At 47.5% G+C, this 24,943-nt stretch overlaps 1 protein-coding gene across 2 annotated transcripts in view; it reads left to right on the forward strand.

The window, feature by feature from the left end:
- Window positions 1-24,943, forward strand: part of fastkd2 (FAST kinase domains 2) — a 62,506-nt gene that overhangs the window by 18,402 nt on the left and 19,161 nt on the right. For both annotated transcript variants that reach the window (XM_033024455.1, XM_033024454.1), the window contains 6 exons: window positions 9,227-9,350; window positions 11,265-11,404; window positions 12,257-12,432; window positions 14,814-14,977; window positions 16,417-16,638; window positions 22,031-22,118. In XM_033024455.1, coding sequence (XP_032880346.1) covers window positions 9,227-9,350; window positions 11,265-11,404; window positions 12,257-12,432; window positions 14,814-14,977; window positions 16,417-16,638; window positions 22,031-22,118 — 914 coding nt within the window. The remainder of the gene's footprint in view (window positions 1-9,226; window positions 9,351-11,264; window positions 11,405-12,256; window positions 12,433-14,813; window positions 14,978-16,416; window positions 16,639-22,030; window positions 22,119-24,943) is intronic.

Below are 24,943 nucleotides of genomic sequence, written 5' to 3' on the forward strand. Positions count from 1 at the left end.
TCTCCTGATTAAATAAAGGTTAAATAAAAATAAAAAGATAACTCGATGGTGTTGCTGAGAAAGTTCAGAGAACTGTGTGACCTACCGTCCAATAGAATCCTTGAGAGGACACGATTTTTTGCCCGAGTGCAACAGCCTGATGAACCTGTGGAACGATTCATCAGCGACATGAGACACATCAGTTTTCGATGCAGATTTGGTGAGATAACAAATGAACTTGTTAGAGATAAAATTGTGGGAGGAATGAGTGACCAAAAGCTGTGAGCTGAACTATTACGAAATGCAGACCTGACTTTAGATCAGGCTATTCATGCTTGTCTGATGGCTGAGACTGTGGCACCACTGGCTGATTATGATAGCGCGAATGCTTATCAACAACTAAATGTGAATATGGCTAGTTACTCTCCGCAAAGATTTCTTAATGCATCCAGCAAGGTTCAGAACATGCCTAACACGAGGTGCACAAACTAACTATTTCCACCCCAGGGGGCGCCAATTTTGCATAGCCTATGGGAAAGTATGCCATAATTGCAAAAAACCCAACCACTTTGCTAATTGTTGTTGGTCTAGTGGGAGTACAGCTCCAAGGTCGAAGCTGCACCTGATTCAACAAGACCCGTCAGATTCTCATGAACAAGCCGAATCTTCCCACGGGAACGACTCTGATAGCTCAGACACTGAGCCTGCCGTACTTTCCCTAAACCTGCGCACCACAGGCAAAGTTACTGATCCTGCTGTGACCATGATAGTCAATAACAAACCACTGATCGCCAAGGTCGATAATGGTGCCCGCGTGAACGTCATGTCACTCAAAGTGTTCAACAAGATAAGAACCACTGAGCGCATGATAAAAGACTCCTCCACCTTACATGCTTATGGAGGGGAAATTCTTCATCCACTGGGCAAAGCCGATTTCAAATGTACCATCAATGAACAGACCAAGGACTTGCTATTCTACATCATTCAGCCAAGTTCTGAAACCCTGCTAGGCATCGATGCGTGCCATAACCTGGGTTTGGTCTATTTCGGGTGTGCTGTTCACAAACTCTGTTTGACAGAGGGACCACCAAAACAGGTGCTATCCAACTACAAAGACTTGTTTGACAACCAACTCGGCAAACTACCTACAATATATAAGATCATTGTCGACCATACAGTCACCCCGATCGTACGTGCCCCTCACCGCATCCCGCATGGTATACGTGAGCAAATACACGATGAACTTAAACGTATGGTCTCCATCGGGGTCCTCGCCAAAGTCAGCGAGCCTGCTGCTTGGGTCTCCACCATGGTTGTCACCACAAAGAAAGACAAGAAGGAGTTACGCATCTGCATCAATCTTAAAGATTTGAACACAGCAATCAAACACCAACACTATCCTATGAGGACCATCGAGGACGTCGCAGCACAAATCGGTAACGCAACGGTTTTCTCAGTCTTGGATGTCAAAAACTCATTTTGGAAAAAACCCGTTAGACCGTGCCTCATCGGCATTAATAACATTCGCCACCCTGTTTGGACGTTACCGGTTCCTAAGAATGTCCTTTGGGATCAACTCTGCCAGCGAAGTCTTCCAGCGTGCAATGGAACAACTGTTTGCAGAATTCCCCTGTGCTATCATAGTTGACGACATTCTAGTTTATGGTCGCGATGCCACCGAGCACGATGCAAGCATACGTAAAGTACTGGACCGTGCCAGAGACATCAACTTAAAGCTGAACCCACTTAAATGCAAGTTCAGGGTTCCCGAAGTCACTTACGTAGGTCACGTGTTCACTAGCAACGGACTAAAACCAGACCCATTGAAGACTGCAGCAATCAATGAGCTGCCAGTACCAACTGACGTCACCAGCCTACAATGATTTCTAGGCATGGTTAATTACCTGGGAAAGTTCATCCCCAATCTCAGCGATTTGTCAGCCCCCCTACGTCAACTAACCCACAAGGACAACACCTGGTCCTGGTACCCAAACCACCAGCGAGCCTTCGAGACTTTAAAACTACAGCTCGCTAGTGCGCCAACTCTGTGTTACTTTAACCTCGACCTGCCAGTTACAATCACCCGCGACGCATCCCAGTATGGACTAGGCGCTGCATGCCTGCAGACCTCTCTCAACGGCGATGTTTTGCCGGTATCTTACGCTTCCAGAACACTAACGGATACCGAACAGCGCTATGCCCAGATAGGAAAAGACCAGCGCCACCAGCGAACAACATCCTTAAGAACGTGAGGAATTCTCCGTTCTAAAGGTTTCCTTCGTTCCAACTGCTATGGATAAAACCTCCCAGCTGCTAACTTCTATCATTAAAGGCGGCTGGCCAAACAAACAATCCAACCCCACTGAACTAAAACCCTACTTTCTGGTACGTGACGAACTGGTCTTCCAGAACGGAGTGATCGTAAAGGGTCACAAGACGGTCACCCCCCCCCCCCCCCCCCATCCCTATGTAAAGAGTACTACGAGGAGATCCACGGTGGCCACCCAGGCGTTGAGCCCACCCTACAACGCGCCAAGGAAATGATTTACTGGCCCGGGTTGACCAAGTACATTTGGGAAAAAACGGAGTCATGCGCAATCTGCAACAGGCAAGCGCCACACCAGCAAAAAACAACCGCTGCTGTCCCAACCGGCTCCCTCCCTATCAAGGTCATCCGTGGCATCGATATCTTCGACTGGCACGGGAAACACTATCTCGTGTTGGTGGATTCATACTCGAGTTGGTTGGATTGACTTTTTACCAACCATCTCCTCAGAATTAGTCATCCTGAAACTCCCTCAGCATTTCTCCGTACATGGCATTCCAGCCCGCCTTCAGACTGACAACGGGACCCAATTCTGCAGCCAAAAGTTCAAAGACTTTGCCAAACGCTGGAACTTTAAACATGTCACCAGCAGCCCAGAGTACCCACAGTCCAACGGCTAAACAACTTATGGAACGCTCCTTCCTGGCAAAATCTGAACCTGAGGAATATAGCCAGAGACTGTGTTTTAGGCTCTCCAGCCCAACGACTGATGTCCCGACGGACAAGACCTCCACTGCCAGTGACTCAGGATCACCTAAAGCCTAAAGTCCTCTGCCCTGCTGCAATTCAAACATGGGTACAATCCAATCGAGCCGCGCAGAAATGTGCCTACGACAAAACCAGCAAGCCACTTAAACTACTGATCCAAGGCCCAGTGGTTCGTTTACAGACGAACAAAGGACATACCAAATTGGGGTTCATCCATGGCCCCGTGAAAGAGCCACGATCCTACCTTGTCGATGTCGGCGGCAACATCTACAGACGCAACCGTCAACACATCCTTCCTGTGAAGGACCGACATCCGGCGCTCCAGGGTCCTGACGCCCCTCCACTGAACTTCAAAGTGATCGCTGTTCCAGTCGCTCCAATGCCTGCAGCTGCCATCTCCCGCCTGTCCCTGCGTCGGTCTACACCCCCACCCCCCCTTGTACCCGGTTCACCTGTACCCCCACGAAGGTCGTCCCCTATGGTGACTCCCCAGAGCCCTGTTGGCTCACACAGGCATGCCCTTAACTTTTCGGAGGAAAAGGTTGATGAGGCAGCCCACTACCGTACGCGGGCCGGGCGGGTTAGTAAGCCGCCTGTTAGATACGGCGACTATGTTTAACCTTATTATTCTTAGATGTGGCATTTTGCATTTAACAATTTATTTACTCATCGTAGTGATAACGCTGTATCTACTTTTCATTTATAGAAGAAGAGATGTAGATTGGCTATAGCATGTTAGCCAATTATAATGCTTAGTAACATTTATAGTCATGCCCACTGCTTGCCAGTCTGAGTAGCAGTGTGAACATGTGATGATCTGCTGTGTAGTTGATGACCTGAACAATAAAGATGTTTGTGTTTCAACCCGTGTGAGTTTGAGCTCTTTACAGTGCCTATCTAAACTAATTTAATTTGCCCATGTTTGGCCCGTATTCCTTTAAATATTTCCTGTGGTACCTGTAGAAACCTTTTTTAAACATTGTAATTTTACCTACCTCAACCACCACTTCTGGCAATTTGTTCCACAAACCCACCACATACTGCGTGGTAATATTTGCCTCTCAGATCCTCTGTAAATCTTTCCCATCTCATCCTATAGCCCTATAGCCCTATAATTTTAGACTCCCGTCTCTTGGGGAATAGACATTCCTACCTTATATATGGCTCCCTTAATTTAATACACCTCTTTACAGTCACCCCTCATCCTCGCTGCAGAGAAAGTCCTTGGAGCAGAAGAACTGAGGAGAGCGGGGGAAAAACACTATAAGGACACACAGAGGTATAGATAGGAAAAAACAATTCCCCATAACAGGTGTTTAAGACCAAATGTATGAGTTTTAGGTGAGGAGTAAGAGATTGGGGATCTGCGGAAGAATTTTTGCACACAGGGTGGTTGCAGTTTGGAATGCATTGCCTGATGGATACGTGATGGTTGGCATGGACACAGTGGGCCAAAGGATGCCATATGATTGATATTCCAGACTGATACAGGCATGAGATTTCTCCGCGGATTTCTGCGGATTTTGAAATTCGGTTAAGAAAAATCTCCGTTATAAATGGTTTTCCTCGAGAAAAGGACACCCCACGGATGCTCAGCAGGGCCTTTCAACAATTTTCAGACCACCATCTTTTTTTCCTCGCTTAAAAATGGCGACCCAACACAGTTTCCTTCTATTTTAATTTCTGCCACCCCCCCCCCCGGGTCATGGGCTGGGGTTGCAGCTCGTGCGGGCGCCGGAGGCGGGGAGACACCGCGCCGGCTACCCTCGGCCTCCCCCTCCCTCGGCTCCGACATCATCGCCGCCCTGCTGGAAAAAACTAGGCCGGCGGTAGTTTTACCTGGGGAGGTGAGGAGGAAGAGTAGGGGGTAAGAGGGAGAGGAGGGTGTTGGGAGAGGGAGGGGCATGTTGGGGAGGTGATGAGGGGGAGTGCGGGAGGAGGGAGGATAGAGGGAGAGGAGGGGGTAGGGAAGGAGAGAGGGCCTGACTGAGGGTAGGGGAAATGAGAGGAAGGGAGAGGTGAGAGAGGAGTGGAGGGGGGAGGAGGACAGGGGAAAGAAGAGGGCGGGTCAAGAGGAGGGGGACAGAGTGCTGTGGGATGAGGGGGAATGGAGGAGAATAGGAGTAGGAAGAGGGATGGCAAGGTAATGCAAATATTAAGTGCGAAGTTATTAACTTTAACTTAACTTCTGCTGTTAGTGCTGGCCTGTCAGCCGATCTTGCGCAGTTGGGGGCTATGTCTCAGTGGTGGAATATTGCGTTGAGGGACCAGGCCTCCAGTGTAAAGGATACCTCTGTCTAATTATAGTAAACAAGCAAGGAACAGGTATCATGTTACAAGTAGGTGTAATATAAAATATTTTCAATATGACTTGCGTATAAACAAGTAAGGAATTGGTGTCATTTTAAGGTATGACTAGAATAAGTGGGACCCGTTGGGTCCTATGTTCACACGGGAGGGCTGGTCCCCCAACGCAATATTCCACCTCTCCACCAATTCCAATATTGGTGGCCGGTGGGGGGGGGGGGGGGGGAGAGGGACTGGTTTCCAGAGGGCTAGTATGGACATTGTGGGCCGAATGGATTCGTGGGCTGGCAGCTCAGTCACTCAGGCCTGGTGGGCTGGCAGCTCAGTCACTCAGGCCTGGTGGGCTGGCAGCTCAGTCACTCAGGCCTGGTGGGCTGGCAGCTCAGTCACTCAGGCCTGGTGGGCTGGCAGCTCAAAAACTGCCAGAAATTCTGCCCAAAACAGGTGAGAGACTCATAGAGAGAGAGAGAGAAGGGGGAGAGGGTGGGGAATCAATTTTAGACCTTTTTCATTTTTTTCTGCAGATCACAGCAATGAAGGAGGAAAGTCTATCCTGGCCTGGATCTCATGAAATTGCATTTTCATTTCCATTTCCATTTCAATTTCAAGCACAGGGCATGCCGAACAGCTCATTGCATTTTCATTTCATTTCCATTGCCATTGCAGTTTCCAGCACAGGGCAGGCCGAACAGCTGATTGCATTTATTTTTCACTTCCATTGCCATTGCAGTTTCAAGCACAGGGCAGGCCAAACAGCTGATTGCATTTCCTTTCCATTGCAATTGCAGTTTCAAGCACAGGGCCGGCCAAACAGCTGATTGCCATTTCATTTCCATTGCCATTGCAGTTTCAAGCACAGGGCAGGCCAAACAGCTGATTGCATTTTCATTTCATATCCATTGCCATTGCAGTTTCAAGCGCAGGGCAGGCCAAACAGCTCATTGCATTTTCATTAAGAGATAAAACATCATTTATTGCAAGTACATTGTAGTTTCACAGTTCAGTTGATTCACAACTTAGAATGAGAGTCGTGGCCTTACCCTCGCGATCTTGCAGAGTGACTGAGTCATGAACAGGCATCTGGGGTTTTATAGTCCTGCCCCCCCCCCCCCCCCCCCCCCCCCCCCCCCCCCCCGGAAGGGGCGTTACCTTCATCTCAGTGATTGACCGGCGAGAGGATCTCAAGGATTTTTAAACACTCATAACTTATTTTTCATCGGAAAATCCTCGGGGCCTGCTCAGCGGTGGAGGACTGTCAGTAAGATGGCCAAAAATCATAGCGATATATGGTAGCGATTTTTCTAAAATCAATATACGGTGCAGACAGGAAGTGGTCAAGATTAGACTTTTAATTATATAGATTATTTTCTGTGTAAATTAAGAAGTGACAAGCAAATAAAATGTGTTATGTTAAGGTAAAAAAAAAATCAACTGGATTGGTGCGGCCTTTCCGACCGGAGACCAGCTCAGAGCTTCAGCAACAGGTGCAGCATGGACTTCAACATCGCAGAGCTCCAGTGTTGGAACTCTGACCGCGGGGGCCTGCTCTAACATCGTGGAGCTCGGTCTGTGGAGCTTCTAGCTGCGGGCGCGGCACAGACTTTACCATCGTGGAGCTGCCTGCGACCTTCGCCGAGGATCTCCTGATGAGGTGCCCCGACCGCTGGACATGTGGACTTGGCATCGTGAAGCCGTGGTCTCCGGTGGGAAGCGGCCTATTCGGGAATTCCGAGCAGCGAGGTGTTCCGATCCTTGCCGACATCGAAGTTTCCATCATCCTGGCGAGAGGACCTGTAGATCGGGCCGCCCATAGTGGCGGCTGCGGGGGGTTTAGTGCCCCGACCATGGGTCCACAGAACGAGAAAGACGGACTGAGCTTTTGTGCCTTCCATCACAGCGGAAAGTGCTGGTCCTACTGTGGTGGATGTTTTTATATTTTATGTTTAATTTCTGTTGTGTGTTGTGTTCTTTCTTTCTTGCTGGGAGAGGACTGCTCATGAAACTGCGCAATGCGGATAGCACCACTCAACCTTGGTTGGAGTGAAAGCCACTTAATGTAATAGAAAAAAATATACAGTATAAAGTACGGGTAAACAGGCAAGAAAACAGTGTCATTTCAAGGTACAATTATCAAAACATTTCTGCATAAAAGGAGCGCTGCCCGCTTTTACCCCTGCCAGGAACGTTGCTTCTTGGAAACCTACCGGGGCAATGCCCCCTGGACCCCCATCTCTCTTCCTCTTTTTTCAGTTTTTTCCTGTCTCATGCCTGCTGCTAAGAAGAAGAGGGAAGTAAAGTAATAGTAACGAATGCACAGCTTTCTGGTCAAACCCTATGTGGAGGACTTTGCATCACTGCTCCTTGGATGGTTTGCATTCCAGTTACCCAAATAATAGCAGGACTAAAAGCCTAAAATCATATCAGATGGGATAGGTATTGCCTTTTTAAACTAGAGAACATTTACTAAGATGGGATCAAGGAAAGAGCATTCACGGCCCTGTTTTCACCAATCTTTCCACCACCATGCACAAGAAGTGCAAGATAGACACCATTGTGCAGATGCCGAGAAGTTTGTTCAGCTCTGGCTGAACAACTTCTAATCTTGTGTGTGGACTCGATAAGAAGATTTACTAAGATGTTCAAATTATTTCATATTACAGAGTGAAAATATTTCTCCTGATCGGAGAACATGCACAGTTGTGGGGAAGTATTAGGCACTGATATCTGGAAATCATTTACAGCCACATCCGTTGCTTCACAAAATAATTTGGGTGTTGTTGGGGAGGCCTGATCGACTGAGAATTTCAAATTGAGATTGGTAGATTTTTAGTTTGGGAGAAACGGGCCCTTTGGCCCACCGAGTGCGTGCCGACCAGCGATCCCCCCCCACACCAACACAAACCTACGCACACAAGGGACAATTTACACTTATACTGAATATACAAACCCAAAACAATTAACCTGCAAACATGTCTGTCTTTGGAGTGTGGGAGGAAACCGAAGATCTCGGAGAAAACTCACGGGGAGAAAGTACAAACTCGGTACAGGCAGCACCCGTAGTCTGGGTCGAACCTGGGTCTCTGGAGCTGCAAGCGCTGTAAGGCAACAACTCCACTGTTGCACCACCATGCAAAGAACACAAGAAACCTTCCTTGGCATCCAATATCTCCATGGCTGATCAATGCTGGCCTCAATATCTCTTTACTTCCCTCTGAGAGAATACATTTCTATGTATCTCAGTTTTAAATGACCAACCCCTATCTTGTAACTTTATCCCCTTGTTCAAGATTCTCCTACTTGTAGGAAACATCTCAAGCCCCCTTAGGATCTTATGTGTTTCAATAAAGTTCCACATTCATCTAAGCTTCAAGGAATACAGACCCAAACTGTCGTGTCTCTAGAAACATAGAAACATAGAAAATAGGTGCAGGAATAGGCTATTCGGCTCTTCGAGCCTGCACCGCCATTCAATATGATCATGGCTGATCATCCAACTCAGTATTAAGGTATTGATCGATGTGGACTCTAAGGTATTAATCAATGTGGAACCAAGGTAGGTAAATTGAATTGAAATCCTAATCAGCTGCACTCAAACTGAATGCTGATAGAGGCATGAGGAGTTGAGTGTCCTACTACTGTTCTTATATAAAGAGGTAACTAGACACTGTCAGTGACTGATGCAGATCTTATCCACTGCTTTGTGTCAAGGATGTTCAGGTTTTAAGATGGATGTTATACTATTCCCATTTGATAGCTCTAAGTAGTACTACATATATCACTGGCAATGACAATACAATTTTAAGGCTTTAGTCTAGTTAAGTAGGAACATGGTGATTTATAGTATTAACCAACCTAGATTTTGACTGCTGTGAGATGATTTAAGGACTCTCTCTTCCTATTTCACAGGACAAAGCGCTGTCATTGCTGAATCGGTTCACCCTTCCAAACTTACAGTACATGTTCATCACGTTGGCAGTCATGGGTTACCGCTCATACCCACTCTTGGATTCGTGCAGTAGCAGAATCATTGGTAAGTTCATTCACTTTTCAAATTCTCGTCTTTGTCTTCACACCCTTTCTAGATCTTCTTCCTCAATGTCTTTGCATTTGCTTCTAATCTATTTTCCAAGATCTCAGTGTGCCTCCAGACAAATTTCTTTGCCTGCCATTCCTGGGCATGGCTTCAGTTGCCAAGTTCTGGCATTCCCTCACCATTTCCCCCTTCGCCTGCAGGACATTTTGCAAAACCTATTGTCTGAACTAAAATTTGGGCATCCTTTTTCCTAATATCTCCGTATGTTGCTCGATTACACAATCTGAAATACCGGGGCAATTCAACTCAGTAAAGGTTCTTTCCAGTATTCATCGATCATTCAACAAGGATATTCATCTGTGCTTCCCATGTATGGGCATGCTGTAATATCCCAGAACAGTCTGTACTCCAATCTCTCCAGTGTACTATTGTCAAAGTTTGTTTCTTAAAAGCAGTCAACAACAAACTGGTTAAAGGTAAACCAAGCCAATCTTTAATTGATTCGTCAGACGGGAGTGGCAGGAATTACAAAGAGCACAAACGTTGCTCAGTCTGTTCCCGGGCTCCACTCATAGAACAAAGAGGAATTAGTGTAGTTATACATTTTTCTTATCAATAAAACACACCTAGTAAGTCTGAATATGGCATGATTGAAAGATTCTAGAGTCTTTCAGAATATAGGGAAAGCTGGGTCCAAATCAAGCTCATCCAATAGCAAGTTATTGCTTATCTCTGCAGCGTCAACCATTTTCTCAATCTTGGCTTCTTTATGGCCTTGAAAGAAGCACATGTTATTACGCCGGTTTCCATCAATGTCTTTATTAAAGAGACAGCTGTCCTCCATATTGTTTTCCATACAATTTGCAAAGTCATTCAGACTTGGCACTGAGCCATTCTTTTGTTCTACTAGACCATACGTTCTTTATAGTACGTTTCCATTAGTAAGAAGAACGACTCCATGTTGTATTTTGTGAATTCTATTAGATTCGACTGTATTAACTCTTTCATTATCAACTAACTTCTCTTAAACTTAATTTGTAGAGGTCAAAAGCAACCTCACTGCAGATGAAGTTGAGCAATTACTGTTCTCCAAAAGGAAAGACTCAGAAACAAAGACAGACACAACATTCTGGAGTAACTCAGGGGGTCAGGCAGCATCTCTGGAGAAAAAAGATGGGTGACATTTTGGGTCTGGACCCTTCATCAGACTAAAAATAATATGGGGGTGGGGAGGGAAGGGAAAGAGCTAGAAGTGAGAAATGACCAGGACCAATCGGGGCCGGCCACAAATGAATTCTGGCATGGCTGTGCCTGGTAGGCCCATTGTTGGCTCGTGAAGGTGCGATCTCAAGAGCAATACAATGTGGAGAACTGTGGCACTGGTAATACGACTAGGGTGGAGGAAGGGGGAGGGGGGAGGTATTTTATAGGTATACACTGTGATTGTGTTTGTAGTATTTTCTGGGTTTATATCCGTGATTGGGAAGTGGTTGAGTAGGTTGGGATTTTCAGCCTAATGATTTGGATTCAAACTATTTTGTGTCCACATCTCTTTATTGCCTGACTATATGAATTGGTGTGTGGGAGGGGTCACCTTTGGCCCTGGATGGAGTATAGTGTCACGGGTGGATTTATCTTCCTCGTGCTCAAATCCCTGCACCCCTACAATCCTGTGAGAACATTGCATTCTTTCACATCTCTCAATTCATTTGACCCGCATTGTTGGTTCTGTTTTCAGCTGCCTATGAATTGACTCTTCTAAATCTCTCTGTGACTCCTTCAAAGCTGTTTCTTTGCTTGAGCCAATCTATCTTCTGTGTCAGCCTGGCCCATGGTAATATTCCTGTTTTGAATATTTGAGGAACTGTTCAAGGTATGTGATATCCATAAACAGGCTTTTAATTCCTACAGAGAATATCCATGGCATTCCATTTTGGAGACTTGTGCACATTTTACAGTCGTGCAAGGACCTCAAGTATCGGAATCCTGCTCTTCTTACTGCTGCTGGCAACCATGTAGCTTCCATGCTGTGTGTCTGGGAGGTTAAACAGGTAAGACACTTCCTAGAGTTGCCTTAAGGGCCTGCCTTTCATGAGTAACCAGATAGCTATTAGAAGAGATGTAGTTCCAGGGAAGTAGGGAAAGAGGTAAATTTGAAGGTGCTATTCAAGACCTAGCATGGACACAATAGGCCGAGTGGCCTCTTCTTCATCCAGGATATGATAATGTGTCTGGATTAGGCTACAGTAACTACAAAAAGAAGGACCTCCAGCAGCTGAGAAAGTCATCGAGCATAAACAGGTTAATTTAGGGTAGAGTTGGCATATACCTGGAGGCTATTCTAACATTGGATAGGGTATATGCAGATATCCTTGTGGTGGGCTGCAGTAATCTTCCAGCCGAGCCTTGTGAGCATAATCAAGAAGCACATATGCATGAGAAAAGTAGCTCCTATCATTGACGTTATCAATACCTCACCTTGAAGTCCTTGAGTGGGGAGGGATGGAAACAATAGATGTAGATGGTTCTTGGTGATTAATATAAAATCTTGAATTTATGCAGAGACAACAACAAACACAATGTACATCTAGCCCATGAAATGCCTTTGTTATTTATGGTGGTGTATTTTAATATCAGAAACGAGAAGCTCCATCCATCAGTAGCGTGATGATGCCATGTCATCAGCTGTGGGTGGTTATTGAGGACCAAGACCCTGAGGGAGTGCAGAAGTTGGTGATGACGTCTTGTTAAATCTCAGGTAAACGGGGAGGGGTTATTATCGGCTAATCTGTATAGGGAGGTCTGTATAAAAAGTAGGCAGGCTTGTCGCTGAAATGTCATCTTCAGTGAGATAAGTGTGAGAAAACAAAGACCATATTTAATTGTTCTGTCCTCTTATCCAGCTCGCTCTCTTGCTGGTGCTATTTGCCGAACTCGGTTTCCGTCACATAGAGCTGTTGGATGGCTTTGCAGAGATGGTGATGGCAAGACCTGAATCCCTAAATTCTAAGGATGTGCTGTCGACTCTTCGTGCGTTCTCCTTGTTGAACCATCGTCCAGGAGAGGAGCGAGTCAAGCAGTAGGTCTCGGTTCTATCATTGCTCTATCTGGTGTTCTCTGCTGCTCCCTGCCCTATGTGGTCCCACCGCGCGTTCTCACAAATCTGGCTCCGAGGGACTTAAAAATGTATTACAATCAGATTTAATGAGTGGACAGGGAGTTTCAGGGCAGCTTTCCTCCTTGTGTCTAGATTTATTTTGTTGTTGGTGACAATCAACTGGTTTGATCAGGAAACAATAATTATTCTGGTATCTGCCCCCGTGGATGGCAAAGGATAAATTCTGATGTTCTTAATTCATTTATTTTAATAAGCAGTAGGTATCTCCCCTCCAGCTGAAGGATGCTGTTAGCTTGAAGCACTCCGTGTGATATCTTTAGAATCATCCAGAAACGTAGTACTCGCAGCACAATTCACACTAATGAAATGCGGTTTAAAGATGTATCCAGGATTTAGGAACATAATCCAGTCTGCCAAGCCAGGGCAGTACAGATGGATGCAGCAGTGTCAGGCACACACTCCTCCACATAAAACCTGAACTATAGTTATAGTTCCCGTCCCATATAAATATAGAGGATGTCCTGGCATTATTGTGGCAATGAACAGGGCATGTTCCCCCAGGATCCTGGCTAATATTTATCCTTGGATAACAACGTCTAAAAAATATATTGGTAATCCCAATCGCCAAGTTATAAAATCCCTTTCAACAAAACAAAGTTAGATTAAAAGGTGTTATTAAAATATACTTCTTTTATCCCAGGCTTGTGCCATAGACATTTTAGCCAATGTTGTTTGATTGTAGTGTCAATTTCTCCAGTTCCTCTGCAACTGAGGTAGATCCCACCTGGTATCCTTTCAGGAAATCTCTACCATTCCAAAGGTGTTGCATATGGAATAACCCATCTGTCCCAGCTGGCTTACCGATGTTTTTATAAAGATACTGCATAACTAAGGCGGCACAGTGGTGCAGCAGTGGTAGAGTTGCTGCCTTGCAGCACGTTCTTCCCCAGAAACCTGGGTTCAATCCCGATTACAGGTGCTGTCTGTACAGATTTTGTACATTCTCCCCGTGACCGCGTGGGTTTTCTCCGAGATTTTCGATATTTGTATAAAAATGTAAATTGTACTTCATATATGTATAGGATAGTGTTAATATGCGGAGATCGCTGGTTGGTGCGGTCCCGGTGGGCCGAAGGACCTGTTTCCGCCTGTATCTCTAAACCAGGGGTCTCCAAACTATGGCCCGCAGGTCACATCCGGCCCGTCACGAGATTTTATCCGGCCACCAGCAAGCTCTTAACACGTTCCGTGCAGAGGGCTATTTAGCGGGTTCTGTGCTAGCGAGATAAAACAGTGGCCCCACTTGCCCCGCGCTCCCGTCTTTACTTGACTAGCGTCAAAATCTTTTTTCCTTCCTCAGGGACCTGACAGCTCCACGGGCAAGTTTCCATTTCTGCCCCCTCCCCCCTTGGCCAGGCCATCGCCGCCCTGCGCCGGTGGGGTCGAGCCTCCTGGAGCCGGGAGAGAGAGAGGCTGAGGGTACCCGCGTGGTGTCTTCCCGCTCCCGGACCTAACCGGCGCGGCCTTTCCCCGCACCGGCTGCAACCCAGGGGCAGGGAGCATCACGCCGGGTGCCGTCGGCCTCTCCCTCCCGCTCCCTCGGCTCCAGGGACGCTCGCCCCCACCCAACATTATCGCCGCCCTGCTGGAGAAGACGGGGCCTGCGGTAGTTTACATCGAGACAGATATTGAGAGAGAGAGAGAGAGAGAGAGAGAGCGACAGAGAGAGAGAGATTTGCTTTTGTGCTGTTAGCCTCTATTTATAAAGTCAACCTTCCTTTATGCCTATTAAGTAGCCTTAGCTTGCCCTGCATCATCAGAAACATGTAGATGGATGGGATGGCGGGGCAGTAGTAACTGCTGCTGCCTCACTGCTCTGGGAACCTGGATTTGATCCTGACCTCTGTCTGCTCTTGTCTGCGTGGAGTTTGCATATTCTCCCGTGACCATGAGAGATCCGTCAGATGTTCTGGCTTCCTTCGAAATGCACAGGCTGATAGGTTAATTGGCTACTGTGATTTGCCCCTAATGTGGGTGAGTGACGGGAGAATTGGTGAAAGTTATGAGTAAGAACAGATTAATGGTAAACAATTTCAGTGACTCCTTTCAATGTAGTTGACATTGACCTGTTGGGCTATAAATTCTGCATAGTATGTTAAAAAAAAAAGTTAACTGTAAAACACAGTTCTTTGTAAATTTTTTATCTGTGTTTGGATGAGGGAAGCAATTCAGATTCACTGGCCTGTTTTCATTGTTGACATTAATCTGGGAAATTCGACAGGTTTTAGAAAACATGTTCAAATATTGTGTTCTTTTTTTTGTGTCCTTGGCACACCCTGTAGATTTCTACAGACTCTGGTTGACCTGTTTCAGTCACACTTGTCAAGATATTCATTACTTGAGCTTCTCCGGGGAGTTTATTACCTTTGTTCTATGGGCCACTATCTTCCAGCAACTCTAAACCAGCTCTTCCAGGATGACATTCTGAATGATCTCCAGTGTCCAGGTGAGTGGCTGTCACATATATTCCCATAGTGTTAGTCAGTCCTATCCATTTGAACCATGTGTTTATTTGGAACATGACTAGACCATTCAGCCCCTAGATCCATTGCCATCACTGATTTGGTTGATTATCCATCTTTGTCCATCATAAAATGTTTTCTATAATACCATGTGGCTTGAATCCTATCAATATGTGTAGGAAATTATGTATTTGTTGCATATAAATGGTTATAACAAAGGAGGGATGGGAGGTATTCTCACATCCCTTCTCCCAAGTCGAAGTCCGATGATACTGCTTGCAACTGCATCTCGAAGGGAACGTCTGGTCAATCAATTCTTGAGAGCATGCCGTGTGTTGTGGGCTCCTGGCGATAGCACGTCCTCTCTTTTACAAGCATTTCCTCTATTTTACAAACCTTGGCATAGTTCACAACCCCGTTCTTTAGAGGTCCACTCTATTAGTGAAAATTCTCACGTACAAATGAACAAACAAAATTTCTATCATAACATATACTTATCACATAACAAATAACTGTAGCAACTAGCTTTGATTAAGGTGTCTAGCACATTCGTGGTGCATTAGAACCACACCATTTGCTCACTAGCATTTAGTGATTTATGTGTTAGAATGTATAAATCCTTTTTCTCGCCTGCTGATTCATCCTTCTTATGTCAAATGGGGTCAAAATTGGATGAACCCACATTGAACAGGCCCTTTGGCCCAACTTGCCCACACCGACCAACAATGTCCCAGCCATACTAGTCCCACTTGCCTCCAAACCTGTCCTATGCATGTACTTGTCTATAATTTTGCCTTTTCTCTAAATCCATTGCAATCTGCAGGCATGATACCCTTCCGATTTAAATCGGACCATATGCATTATTCCTTTAACTGATCTTAAGCAGGACTTGTTTAAAGAGGGTACACAAAATTGCTGGGGAAACTCAGCGGGTGCAGCAGCATCTATGGAGCGAAGGAAATAGGCGACGTTTCGGGCCGAGGGCTGGCTTACTGTTTAAAAGCCAGCTTATACATGACCACTGCTGGAGGGATGGAAGGCATCCATCTTATGCAAAGTAGGTTTGTCTTTCAATTCGTGTTTATTGAGAAATCCACCTTGCTGAATCCTGATGCCCTCAGGCCTCCCTCATGATAATCTCCTGGACACTTAATCTGTACCCTCTCCTCCTCCAGTTGTCTCCACTACGGTCTCTTCTTCGCTTTCCTCATGACTTACACCCTACCCCCAAAGTTACAGTTCCTGGCCAACTTGTTTTCCATTCTCCACTGTCTGGTGTTGAGGTACATGATTATTCTACCCCACGTGGTATCTTGGTCCAGGCAATGGCCTTTAACAATGACCTTAGTCTAATTGTAACTTTTAGTTCATTTCTGCCTTTGATTTGCCATAATTCCTAATTGTATCTACTCCGTCTTTCTAGACCATCCCAACCGAGTGTCAAATGAGCGAATGCTTCAGTACATCAAGCTGGGCGTGGAGTTAGACAATCCTTCTTTTGCCGTGTTGGAGAGTGCTACGATCGCCGATCCCTTGCTGCCCAGTGTTGCAGTGAACACGGCCGTGAAGGAGATGGTAGAAGCCATCTTGGGTGACAGCAGTCTATATCGCTGTGGGTCGGTGTTGAGAAACATTCATTTCATAGGTATTTGAGATGTTTGGTTATTTGCTACTATTCTGCTGGGATTTTGCCTCTCTTGGGAATCATCTTCCCCATTGGAGATGAGTGATGAGGCGTCAGGCAAATATCGGAGAATTGCAACCATATGCCAGGGCATCTGCAGGAAAACATTGGGAGTTTCAAGTGGTTTTCAACAATTACAGGGCACAGGTTTAAGGTGTGAGGGAAAGATTTAATAGGAACCTTGGTTGACATGGATGATTTGGACCGAAGGGTTAGTTTGTTTGTTGTATAACTCTAGCAACCCGTTTGGCTTTGGAATGTGAGAGGAATCGAGAGCACCCGGTGAAACCCACATGGTAACACAGAGAATGTGCAAACACCACACAGAAGTTGCCCATGGTCAGGATCGAATCGGGATATCCAAAGCTATGAGGCAATGGCTGCACTAGTCACCGCACTGTGCTGTACATGCAGTTGGAAGGGTTTAATGTATTTTGATAAGAATCAGAATCACACTTTATTCGCCAAGTATGTTTTGCAACATACGAGGAATTTCATTGGCCAGGTCAGTCATACAATTAAAAGTAACAGATCACTCAAAAACATATTTTAACATGAACATCCACCACAGTGACTCCTACACATTCCTCACTGTGATGGAAGGCGAAATAAAGTTCAAGTCCTTTCCCTTAGTTCTTCCTCGGTAGTGGGCCTCGAGCCTCCGTTGACGGGATGATCTTGACTTCCGTAGCCGGCGGCGTTCGGGCCCTCCGTATCGAGGCGATCAAGCTCCCGCATCAGGGGGATATCAGCTCCCCCGCCTCACCCGAGACTGCGAGCCCTTGGTGTTGGTTCCGCGGTGGTCACGATGGGAGCGATCCCAGGGAAGGGGTCAGCTCCGATGTTAAGTCCGCGACCCGCGGTGGGGCTAACGACTGTCCGAGGAGGCTTCCAGCTCCATCAATGGTAGGCCGCAGAGCCCGGAGAATGTAATCCGAAAATTGATCACATCTCCGGGAAGGCAAGAGCCGATCCCCTCCCCCCACATAAAACAAACCGAAGAACATTAAAACAAAAACTTTTTTAACAAACTAAATAATAACAAAAAGAGTGAAAAGATGAACAGACTGCCGGCAGGGCTGCCATCTCCCTGGCGCCCGTGGAGGTCTTCAAGCCCAAAATGTTATCAAGATTTAGGAGAGTGGACAGGGGAATCATCCAGAATGATGTCAGCATTGCAAGCAAGTTGGTACATTTTCCTTTGCTCAGAAGTGATCAACGAGAGATTGGATAGAGCTCTTCAAATCTTTTAAAGAAGCAAAATACAGAGACATTGTCTCCACTCGACAGATTTAAGGTAATTGGCGATGGAACTGAATAGGAGATTAAGAGATCTTTTTTGTTCCTGTAGCATATTGTTACGGTCTGGAGCTGGCTCCCGGAGGGTTCGGTAGTAACTTTCAAAAGGCCGTTGGTTACGTTTGAAAGGGGAGAATTTTCTGGGTGGTGTGGAAAGAAGAGGAGCTTGGGCCCAACAATTGCTAGCACTGGCACACATTGGGACCGCAGCACACCAGGGGAAAGGCAGGTATTCAGAAGGGCCACAGAGACAAGAGAGGGGCACCAATGCACGTCTCTCCATGCTCCTGTATTTTAGTGTTGGTGGAAGGGGTTGGAATTCCTGTGACTGCTTCCCTTATAGAGGCACAGAGATTTGCAGAACAAAGATGAGGCCTATTCTGACTGAACCATTCGAGATCAATCCACTATCCTGCTGTGTCCTCAGCTCCTGCTTCAGCAGCATGATGCTGGCCATCTGATTAATATTCTGTGCAGAGCTGGTGTCAAAGGGGACCACGCAGGAGTCTAAGGCCAGAACTAAACCACCCGTAAATTTTAGGCAGTGCCAGGCCTCAACCGTTGTAAACACGAGTAACTGAAGAGTCAACTGGTCCAGGATCAAAGATTGGTGCAGAAAGAAAGAGGAGCCAGGCTCAGAGCATTTCTGTGTCTGGATATACATTTTCCTGCTAGCCCAGCACGATTTGATGAGCATAATTACTGACACTGGAGTTACTCATCAGATTGAAAACCTCTGTCCTCACACCTCCCACACTGCATTTTTACTGCTCTCCAACAATAAACCAGCTGACGTTTTTAGAGCAACATAAAACATTCTAAATTATTCCCGAGACAAATTAACGGTGCACTAAAGAAGATATTACGGTGGGTGAGCACGTACAAATCTTCGACAGTTCTTTCCTGCCCACCCCCACCATAGAGCGGCTGCTCAAGTTGCTGAATTCCGCTGCCACTGGTTTTTGAGCCGGCATTTGTTCTAGAAGGTAAGCTGTAAATAACCTCTTACATTAGGAGGTGGGTGGAAGGTTAAAGAGGACATTCCAGAGGTTTAATGTCCTCCCAGTCAAAGGTATGGACACCTATGGTGGGCAAAGAGATGCACAAGTGGCTCGAACTGGAAGCACACCTGGTGTCAAGCAAATTGATGATACGGTCATCGGGAGGGAAGATGGTGGAATCAAAGACTGGAAAAGTAAAATCCAGCTGTGCCGTTGTAAGCGTGGGCGGAAATCCTGGGGTGGGAGGTGGGCACGTCCCGTCCCCCCATGCTTTGAGAGGTGGCGGACAAACTTTCCCCCCCCCCCCCCCCCCGTGTTTTGTAATCCGGACTTCAGACGCTTTCTAAGGGCTGAATCGGCCCGTTTGAGGGGCCTTTCAGCGCTCGGCGCGGCTTAAAATCAAACTGCTGCATCGAGGCTCCCGATGTTGAAGCCCTCGCCGGCTGATGAAAGCCCCCACGAACGGGCCGATTCGAGCACCACGATTCGGGGCGAGCAAAGCTGCTGTTGCTGGAGTTCGGAGTCGGTCACCAACCACGTCAGCTTCCGATGTTACCGTCCACAGGACCCACGGCCGAAGCCTTGCGTGTGTGCGCGCGTGTGTGCGCATGCACGCGTGTGGCCGTCAAGAAATTGCCCCCCCCCCCCATATTTTGATAGCGATTTCCGTGCCTGGTTGTAAGTAAGCAAATGTACGGATGATGGGTAAGCGAGGCAAGTTCACATTGCCTTATGCAGAGCTGCCAAGTAGTGCGGATTTTCCGTATTTTATTCGGAAATGCGATTAGAATACGGATGTACGATTTTGTGTTGTTAAATACGGATTTTAAATAAGGAGTTCAGTTCAGTCTGAAGAAGGGTCTCTACCAGAAATGTCACCCATTCCTTCTCTCCAGAGTCGTTGCCTGTCCCGCTCCAGGTTTAAACAGAGCGCTGTCAGTTTAACACGTGGGAATTTAAACAAAGAGCTGTCGGCTACAGCGCAATGGGTTCTAAAAATAGCGCTACCAGCTGGAGCGCTATGGGCTTTGAACATAGCGCTATGGGCTTTACACTTAGCGCTATGGGTCACAGACTGTTCAGGAAAATTCTCGTATAACAATGAGTCTTTGGAATTCACTTTCTCAGTGGTAGTTGAGCCTTTGATTATTTTTCAGGCAGTGGTAGAATTCTGGATAAGCCTAGTGGTGAAAGGTTACCAGTGGGATTGCAGTTACATTGGGATTGGCCTTGATTTTACAGAACGGTGGGTGGGCTCAAGGGGGAGAGAGGGAGGATGGGGAGGGAGAGAGGGAGAGGGAGGCTTCCAAAATGGCTTCTACATCATCATCTGGGGCTTAAAAGCAGGAAGCAGCCATTCAAACAGCAGTATACAAAGAGATGGCAATGAATGCACTGTCAAGTAAGGTGCATAGAAGACATGTCAATTGGTAGCAAAGTTATGCATTCTTGTACTCTTACATGGATATCACTGCACATTAAAAAAACACATTTTTTCAGCAAAGCACCGCGTAAAAATACTGATTTCCTCAGCAAAATACTGATTTTCAGGTACTAGAATACTGAAATACTCTGACAAAACTTGGCAGCTCTGCTTATGGCAAACAGAACTTTGGAAGAGCTCAGGATTAAGGAGAGTTGGTGAGTGGCCAGTTTGCATGGCTTTAAAGGTCTCCATTGTTGGATGTAACCAAGGCACGTGCTAAGAGCATATGGGAAATGGCCAGATGAGCACTTGGAACATCTAGGCATGGAAGGCTATAGGCTAAGTGCTGGAAAAGTGCTTACAAATGAATGGTGCCAACTGGTCAGCCTGGAAATGATGGGCTGAATAGCTTGTTTCCATGCTATGTTATCCGGAGTGGCGGCGCTGCCCTGGCAGCAGCGGATCACCGGCAGTCCCGTTTGTTTGTGTTTTTTGTGTTGTTTATTTCGTTTTGGTTAGTCTAGTTTTTGGTTCTTAGTTTGTGTTTTGGGGGGGGGGGGGGGTTGAAACGGGGTTTGCAGTCTCTCCCTGCGGGGGAATACGACTTTTTTGTCGTGTTCCCCTTCTCTGCCTCCGTCTGCGCTGAGGCCTAATGGAGCTGGCGACCTCGAGGCTCCGGAGGCAGAGCCCGTCAGGACTCGCCCTGAGCTCGCTCCCGTGAGGGCGGTCCGGCTCAGGGCTGGAACAGTGCTCCCGTGAGAGGTTGTGACGCTCCCGTGAGGGCGGCCAGCCCGAGGGTGGAACGAGGCTCCCGTCGGAGCGGCCGAGCTCGGGGAGGTGCGGTGCTCGCAGCCCGAGGGAGGTTCGGCGCCCATGTCGGGGCAGCCCGGCCCGAGGGAGAAGCGACGCCCAAGTCGGGGCGGCCCGGCCAGAGGGAGAAGCGACGCCCAAGTCGGGGCAGCCCGGCCAGAGGGAGAAGCGACGCCCAAGTCGGGGCGGCCCGGCCAGAGGGAGGTTCGGCGCCCATGTCGGGGCGGCCCAGCCCGAGGCTGAAGACGGTACGGTACTCACGTGAGGGTGGCTGGGACGGTGTTCTGGCGGTGGTGGCCTGAGTCCGGGGTTCGGCCGCGGGCCAGCGGCTGCGTCTGCAGGACTGGTGGGCGGCAGCTTCGACCACCCCGGGAGTTTGAGCCGCGGGACTGATTTGTAACATCGCCCGGGGGGTATCGCCTCAGCGCAGAGGGAGAAGAGGAGGAAAGAGACTGCAGACCTAAGACTTTTGCCTCCATCACAGTGAGAAGATGCTGGGTGGACTCACTGTGGTGGATGTTAATATGTGTTTATTGTTGTTTTTATTGTATTGTATGTATGACTGCTGAAATTTCGTTCAGACTTCGGTCTGAATGACAATAAAGGCTATCTATCTATCTATCTATCTATCACATGCAATGGTAGCAGTTAATACTGCTGGCTTCCTCACGGCTGCAGATGGTAGAGATGGAAGTGTGCATCCTTAATACAGATGGCACATGACTGGATTATTCAAACATTTACACTTGCAAAACCATGTTTTTATAAAAATATAGAGATGCAAAGTGTAATTTCTATTTTCCACATTCCCTTGAAGATTTTGAAATTGCTTTGGACCAGGAGAGAAAAATTGCAGTACCTTTTCCTCAGGACGATGAGATTGCCCATTTAACCAACATTCAGAGGTAAGGTTTATTACTTTGCAAACCTTTTAATTGATCCAACACTTTTTCGAGTCATATAGTGTGGAAACAGGCCTTTCGGCCCAACTTGTCCACGCCAACTAACATGCGCCATCTACACTAAGCTTTATTGCTTTATTTAAAAGCTTTGCTGCTTGAGGTCGATTGTGTATCAGTTATGGGAGAATTAGACAATAGACAATAGGTGCAGGAGTAGGCCATTCGGCCCTTAGAGCCAGCTCCGCCATTGAATGTGATAATGGCTGAACATCCACAAAAAAATAAGTACCCCGTTCCTGCCTTCTCCCCATATCCCCTGACTCCACTATCTTTAAGAGCCCTATCAAGCTCTCTCTTGAAAGTATCCAGAGAACCGGCCTCCAATGCCCTCTGAGGCAGAGAATTCCACAGATTCACAACTCTCTGTGTTAAAAAGTGTTTCCTCATCTCCGTTCTAAATGCCTTACCCATTATTCTTAAACTGTGGCCCCTGGTTCTGGACTCCCCCAACATCGGGAACAAGTTTCCTGCCTCTAGCGTGTCCAAACCCTTAATAATCTTATATGTTTCAATAAGATTCCCTCCCATCCTTCCAAGCCCAGCCGCTCCATTCTCTCAGCATATGACAGTCTTGCCATCCCGGGAATTAACCTTGTGAATCTACGCTGCACTCCCTCAATAGCAAGAATGTCCTTCCAATGTTGCGAAAACAGTGTAAAGCCAGAATCTCAATAAGATTAAGGGATATTGTTAAGGGTACCCGGACGTGGTGTCGAAGGACGAGAAGCCGAAGCGAAGAAGTGGAAGCCAAATAACCGAACTGAGACAACGCCGAAAAACCAAATAACCGAAAGGGCGCAACGCCGAAAAGTCAACTAACCGAACGGACACCGCCGAAAAGCTGAAGAACCGAAAGGGCGGGTTGCCTAAAAGCCAAATAACTGAAAGGGGGATTTGCCGAAAAGCCAAATAACCGAACGGACGCAACGCCAAATAACGAACATGACGTCGCCGGGGGGGGGTGACTTGTCAGCAATTGGTCCAGACCTCCGCGTCCATCACTGGCCGGGGGAGACGGGAGGGTGGGGGTCATTTTCCCACACAAGACCGCCCGGGGATGGAAGGTGACTGGGCACTCTGAACCCGAGCACCAAGGTGTAAGCGGTCGAAGGATCACATCCCTCGGGACAGCCCCCACTCTCCCTCGCCCTCCGCCTCGTGTCCCCCGTGCGGCCGCACTGTAACGGGCTGTGGGTCAGCAGCGCACACACACACGGGGCCGCAGCTCCGGGCAGCAGACACACAGGACCGAAAACCCAGCAACGTCCCCGTCAGCTGCAGCAGAGTTGGGGACAGTCTGGTCCCTCCGCCCACCCAGCGTCACTGACCGTGATGCACCGTCATCGACACCCAACCCCCACACCAAGGTGATTCACCGACCCCCGGACCCCGACCCACACACGGGATAATTCACCTCCCCACCCCCACCCCGACCCACACACGGGGAGATTCACCGTCACTGGCACCCGACCCCCACACCAGGGTGATTCACCCCCCGGACCCGTGACCCACACCGGGTGATTCACCCCCTCGGCCGCAGGGACAGACGGCCCAGGGCACTGGCAGCCATCGTAAGTGCTTACCTGACGTTCACCGCTTGTACTCCAGAAGGCGTTGCGTGGCAACAATACGGGTCACGGGTCGTGACCTCGACTGCTGTGCAACCTCCCTATATGAATATTTGATGCATATCGGCAGTGCATTTCATATGATTAATTATTAAAGCAGGCTTCCGTCAGTTAATGGCTAGTGTTTCATCGCGTTTTGAGTCCATTTCGTAATACCCCTGATAATGAGACCAAACAACTAACGTCCAGTTTACAAAATAATGTGGAGATTTATACATCAACAGGTCAGAAAGAGTGGGGCGTATATTCATTATTTATTAAAGTGTCTTTCGTTGAAGATAAATGATTTGTTCATTGCTTGCGGAATCCCTCAAGTTTTTCATGTGGATTTGTATCAAGTTGCATCGTTTCAGGTTTCACATTTGGAATTTATTTTGGAGCTGGGTTCAGCTGGGGGTCCACGGAAATTGGAAGAATTCTGCTTACTGGGAATAAAGACCCGAGGCAGCGCAGCGCGGACTCTTCTCGTCTCTCGGGCATGCATGCTGACACTAACTCGCGCTGATTCACACTTACAAACACACGGACGTATGCAGGTGTGATCATATTTTATGCACGGGCAACGCATAATGCTAAGGGTCTCGACACGAAACGTCACCCATTCCTTCTCTCCAGAGATGCTGCCTGTCTCGCTGAGTTACTCCAGCTTTTTGTGTCTATCTTCAATTTCAGAGTTAAATAAAAAACACAGAGTGCTGGAGGAACTCAGCGGGCTAGGTGGCATCTGTGGAGGGAATGGATTAGGAGTTGTTTCGGGCCAGGGTTCTTCTTCAATAGGAAGGAACTGCAGCTGCAGTTGTCTTTGCAAAACGGCAAATGATTCCGGGAATGTCAGGAGAGAGAGAGAGGGAGAGCGAGAGATAGATGGATAGATGGATGGATGAGAGGGAGTGAGAAAGAACGAGAGAGAGAGAAAGATTCCAGCCTCTTAACCCCAAGCACAGTGGTAGATCAACGCTTACAAAAATAATCCGCTCTATGATCTTTGGCAGTGACTCCAAGGTGCTGCGATTGCCACAGAGGAAATGATATGCATCACTGGCCAGGGGGGGGAGACGGGAGGGTGGGGGGGGCAGGGGGGGAGGTGGAGACTGGAGTGTGGGGGGAGCTTGAGTTTGCGTTTATAAAATGGTTGCAGTG

This window comes from Amblyraja radiata, chromosome 7 (genome assembly GCF_010909765.2).
Source record: "Amblyraja radiata isolate CabotCenter1 chromosome 7, sAmbRad1.1.pri, whole genome shotgun sequence".
NCBI classification, from domain to species: domain Eukaryota; kingdom Metazoa; phylum Chordata; class Chondrichthyes; order Rajiformes; family Rajidae; genus Amblyraja; species Amblyraja radiata.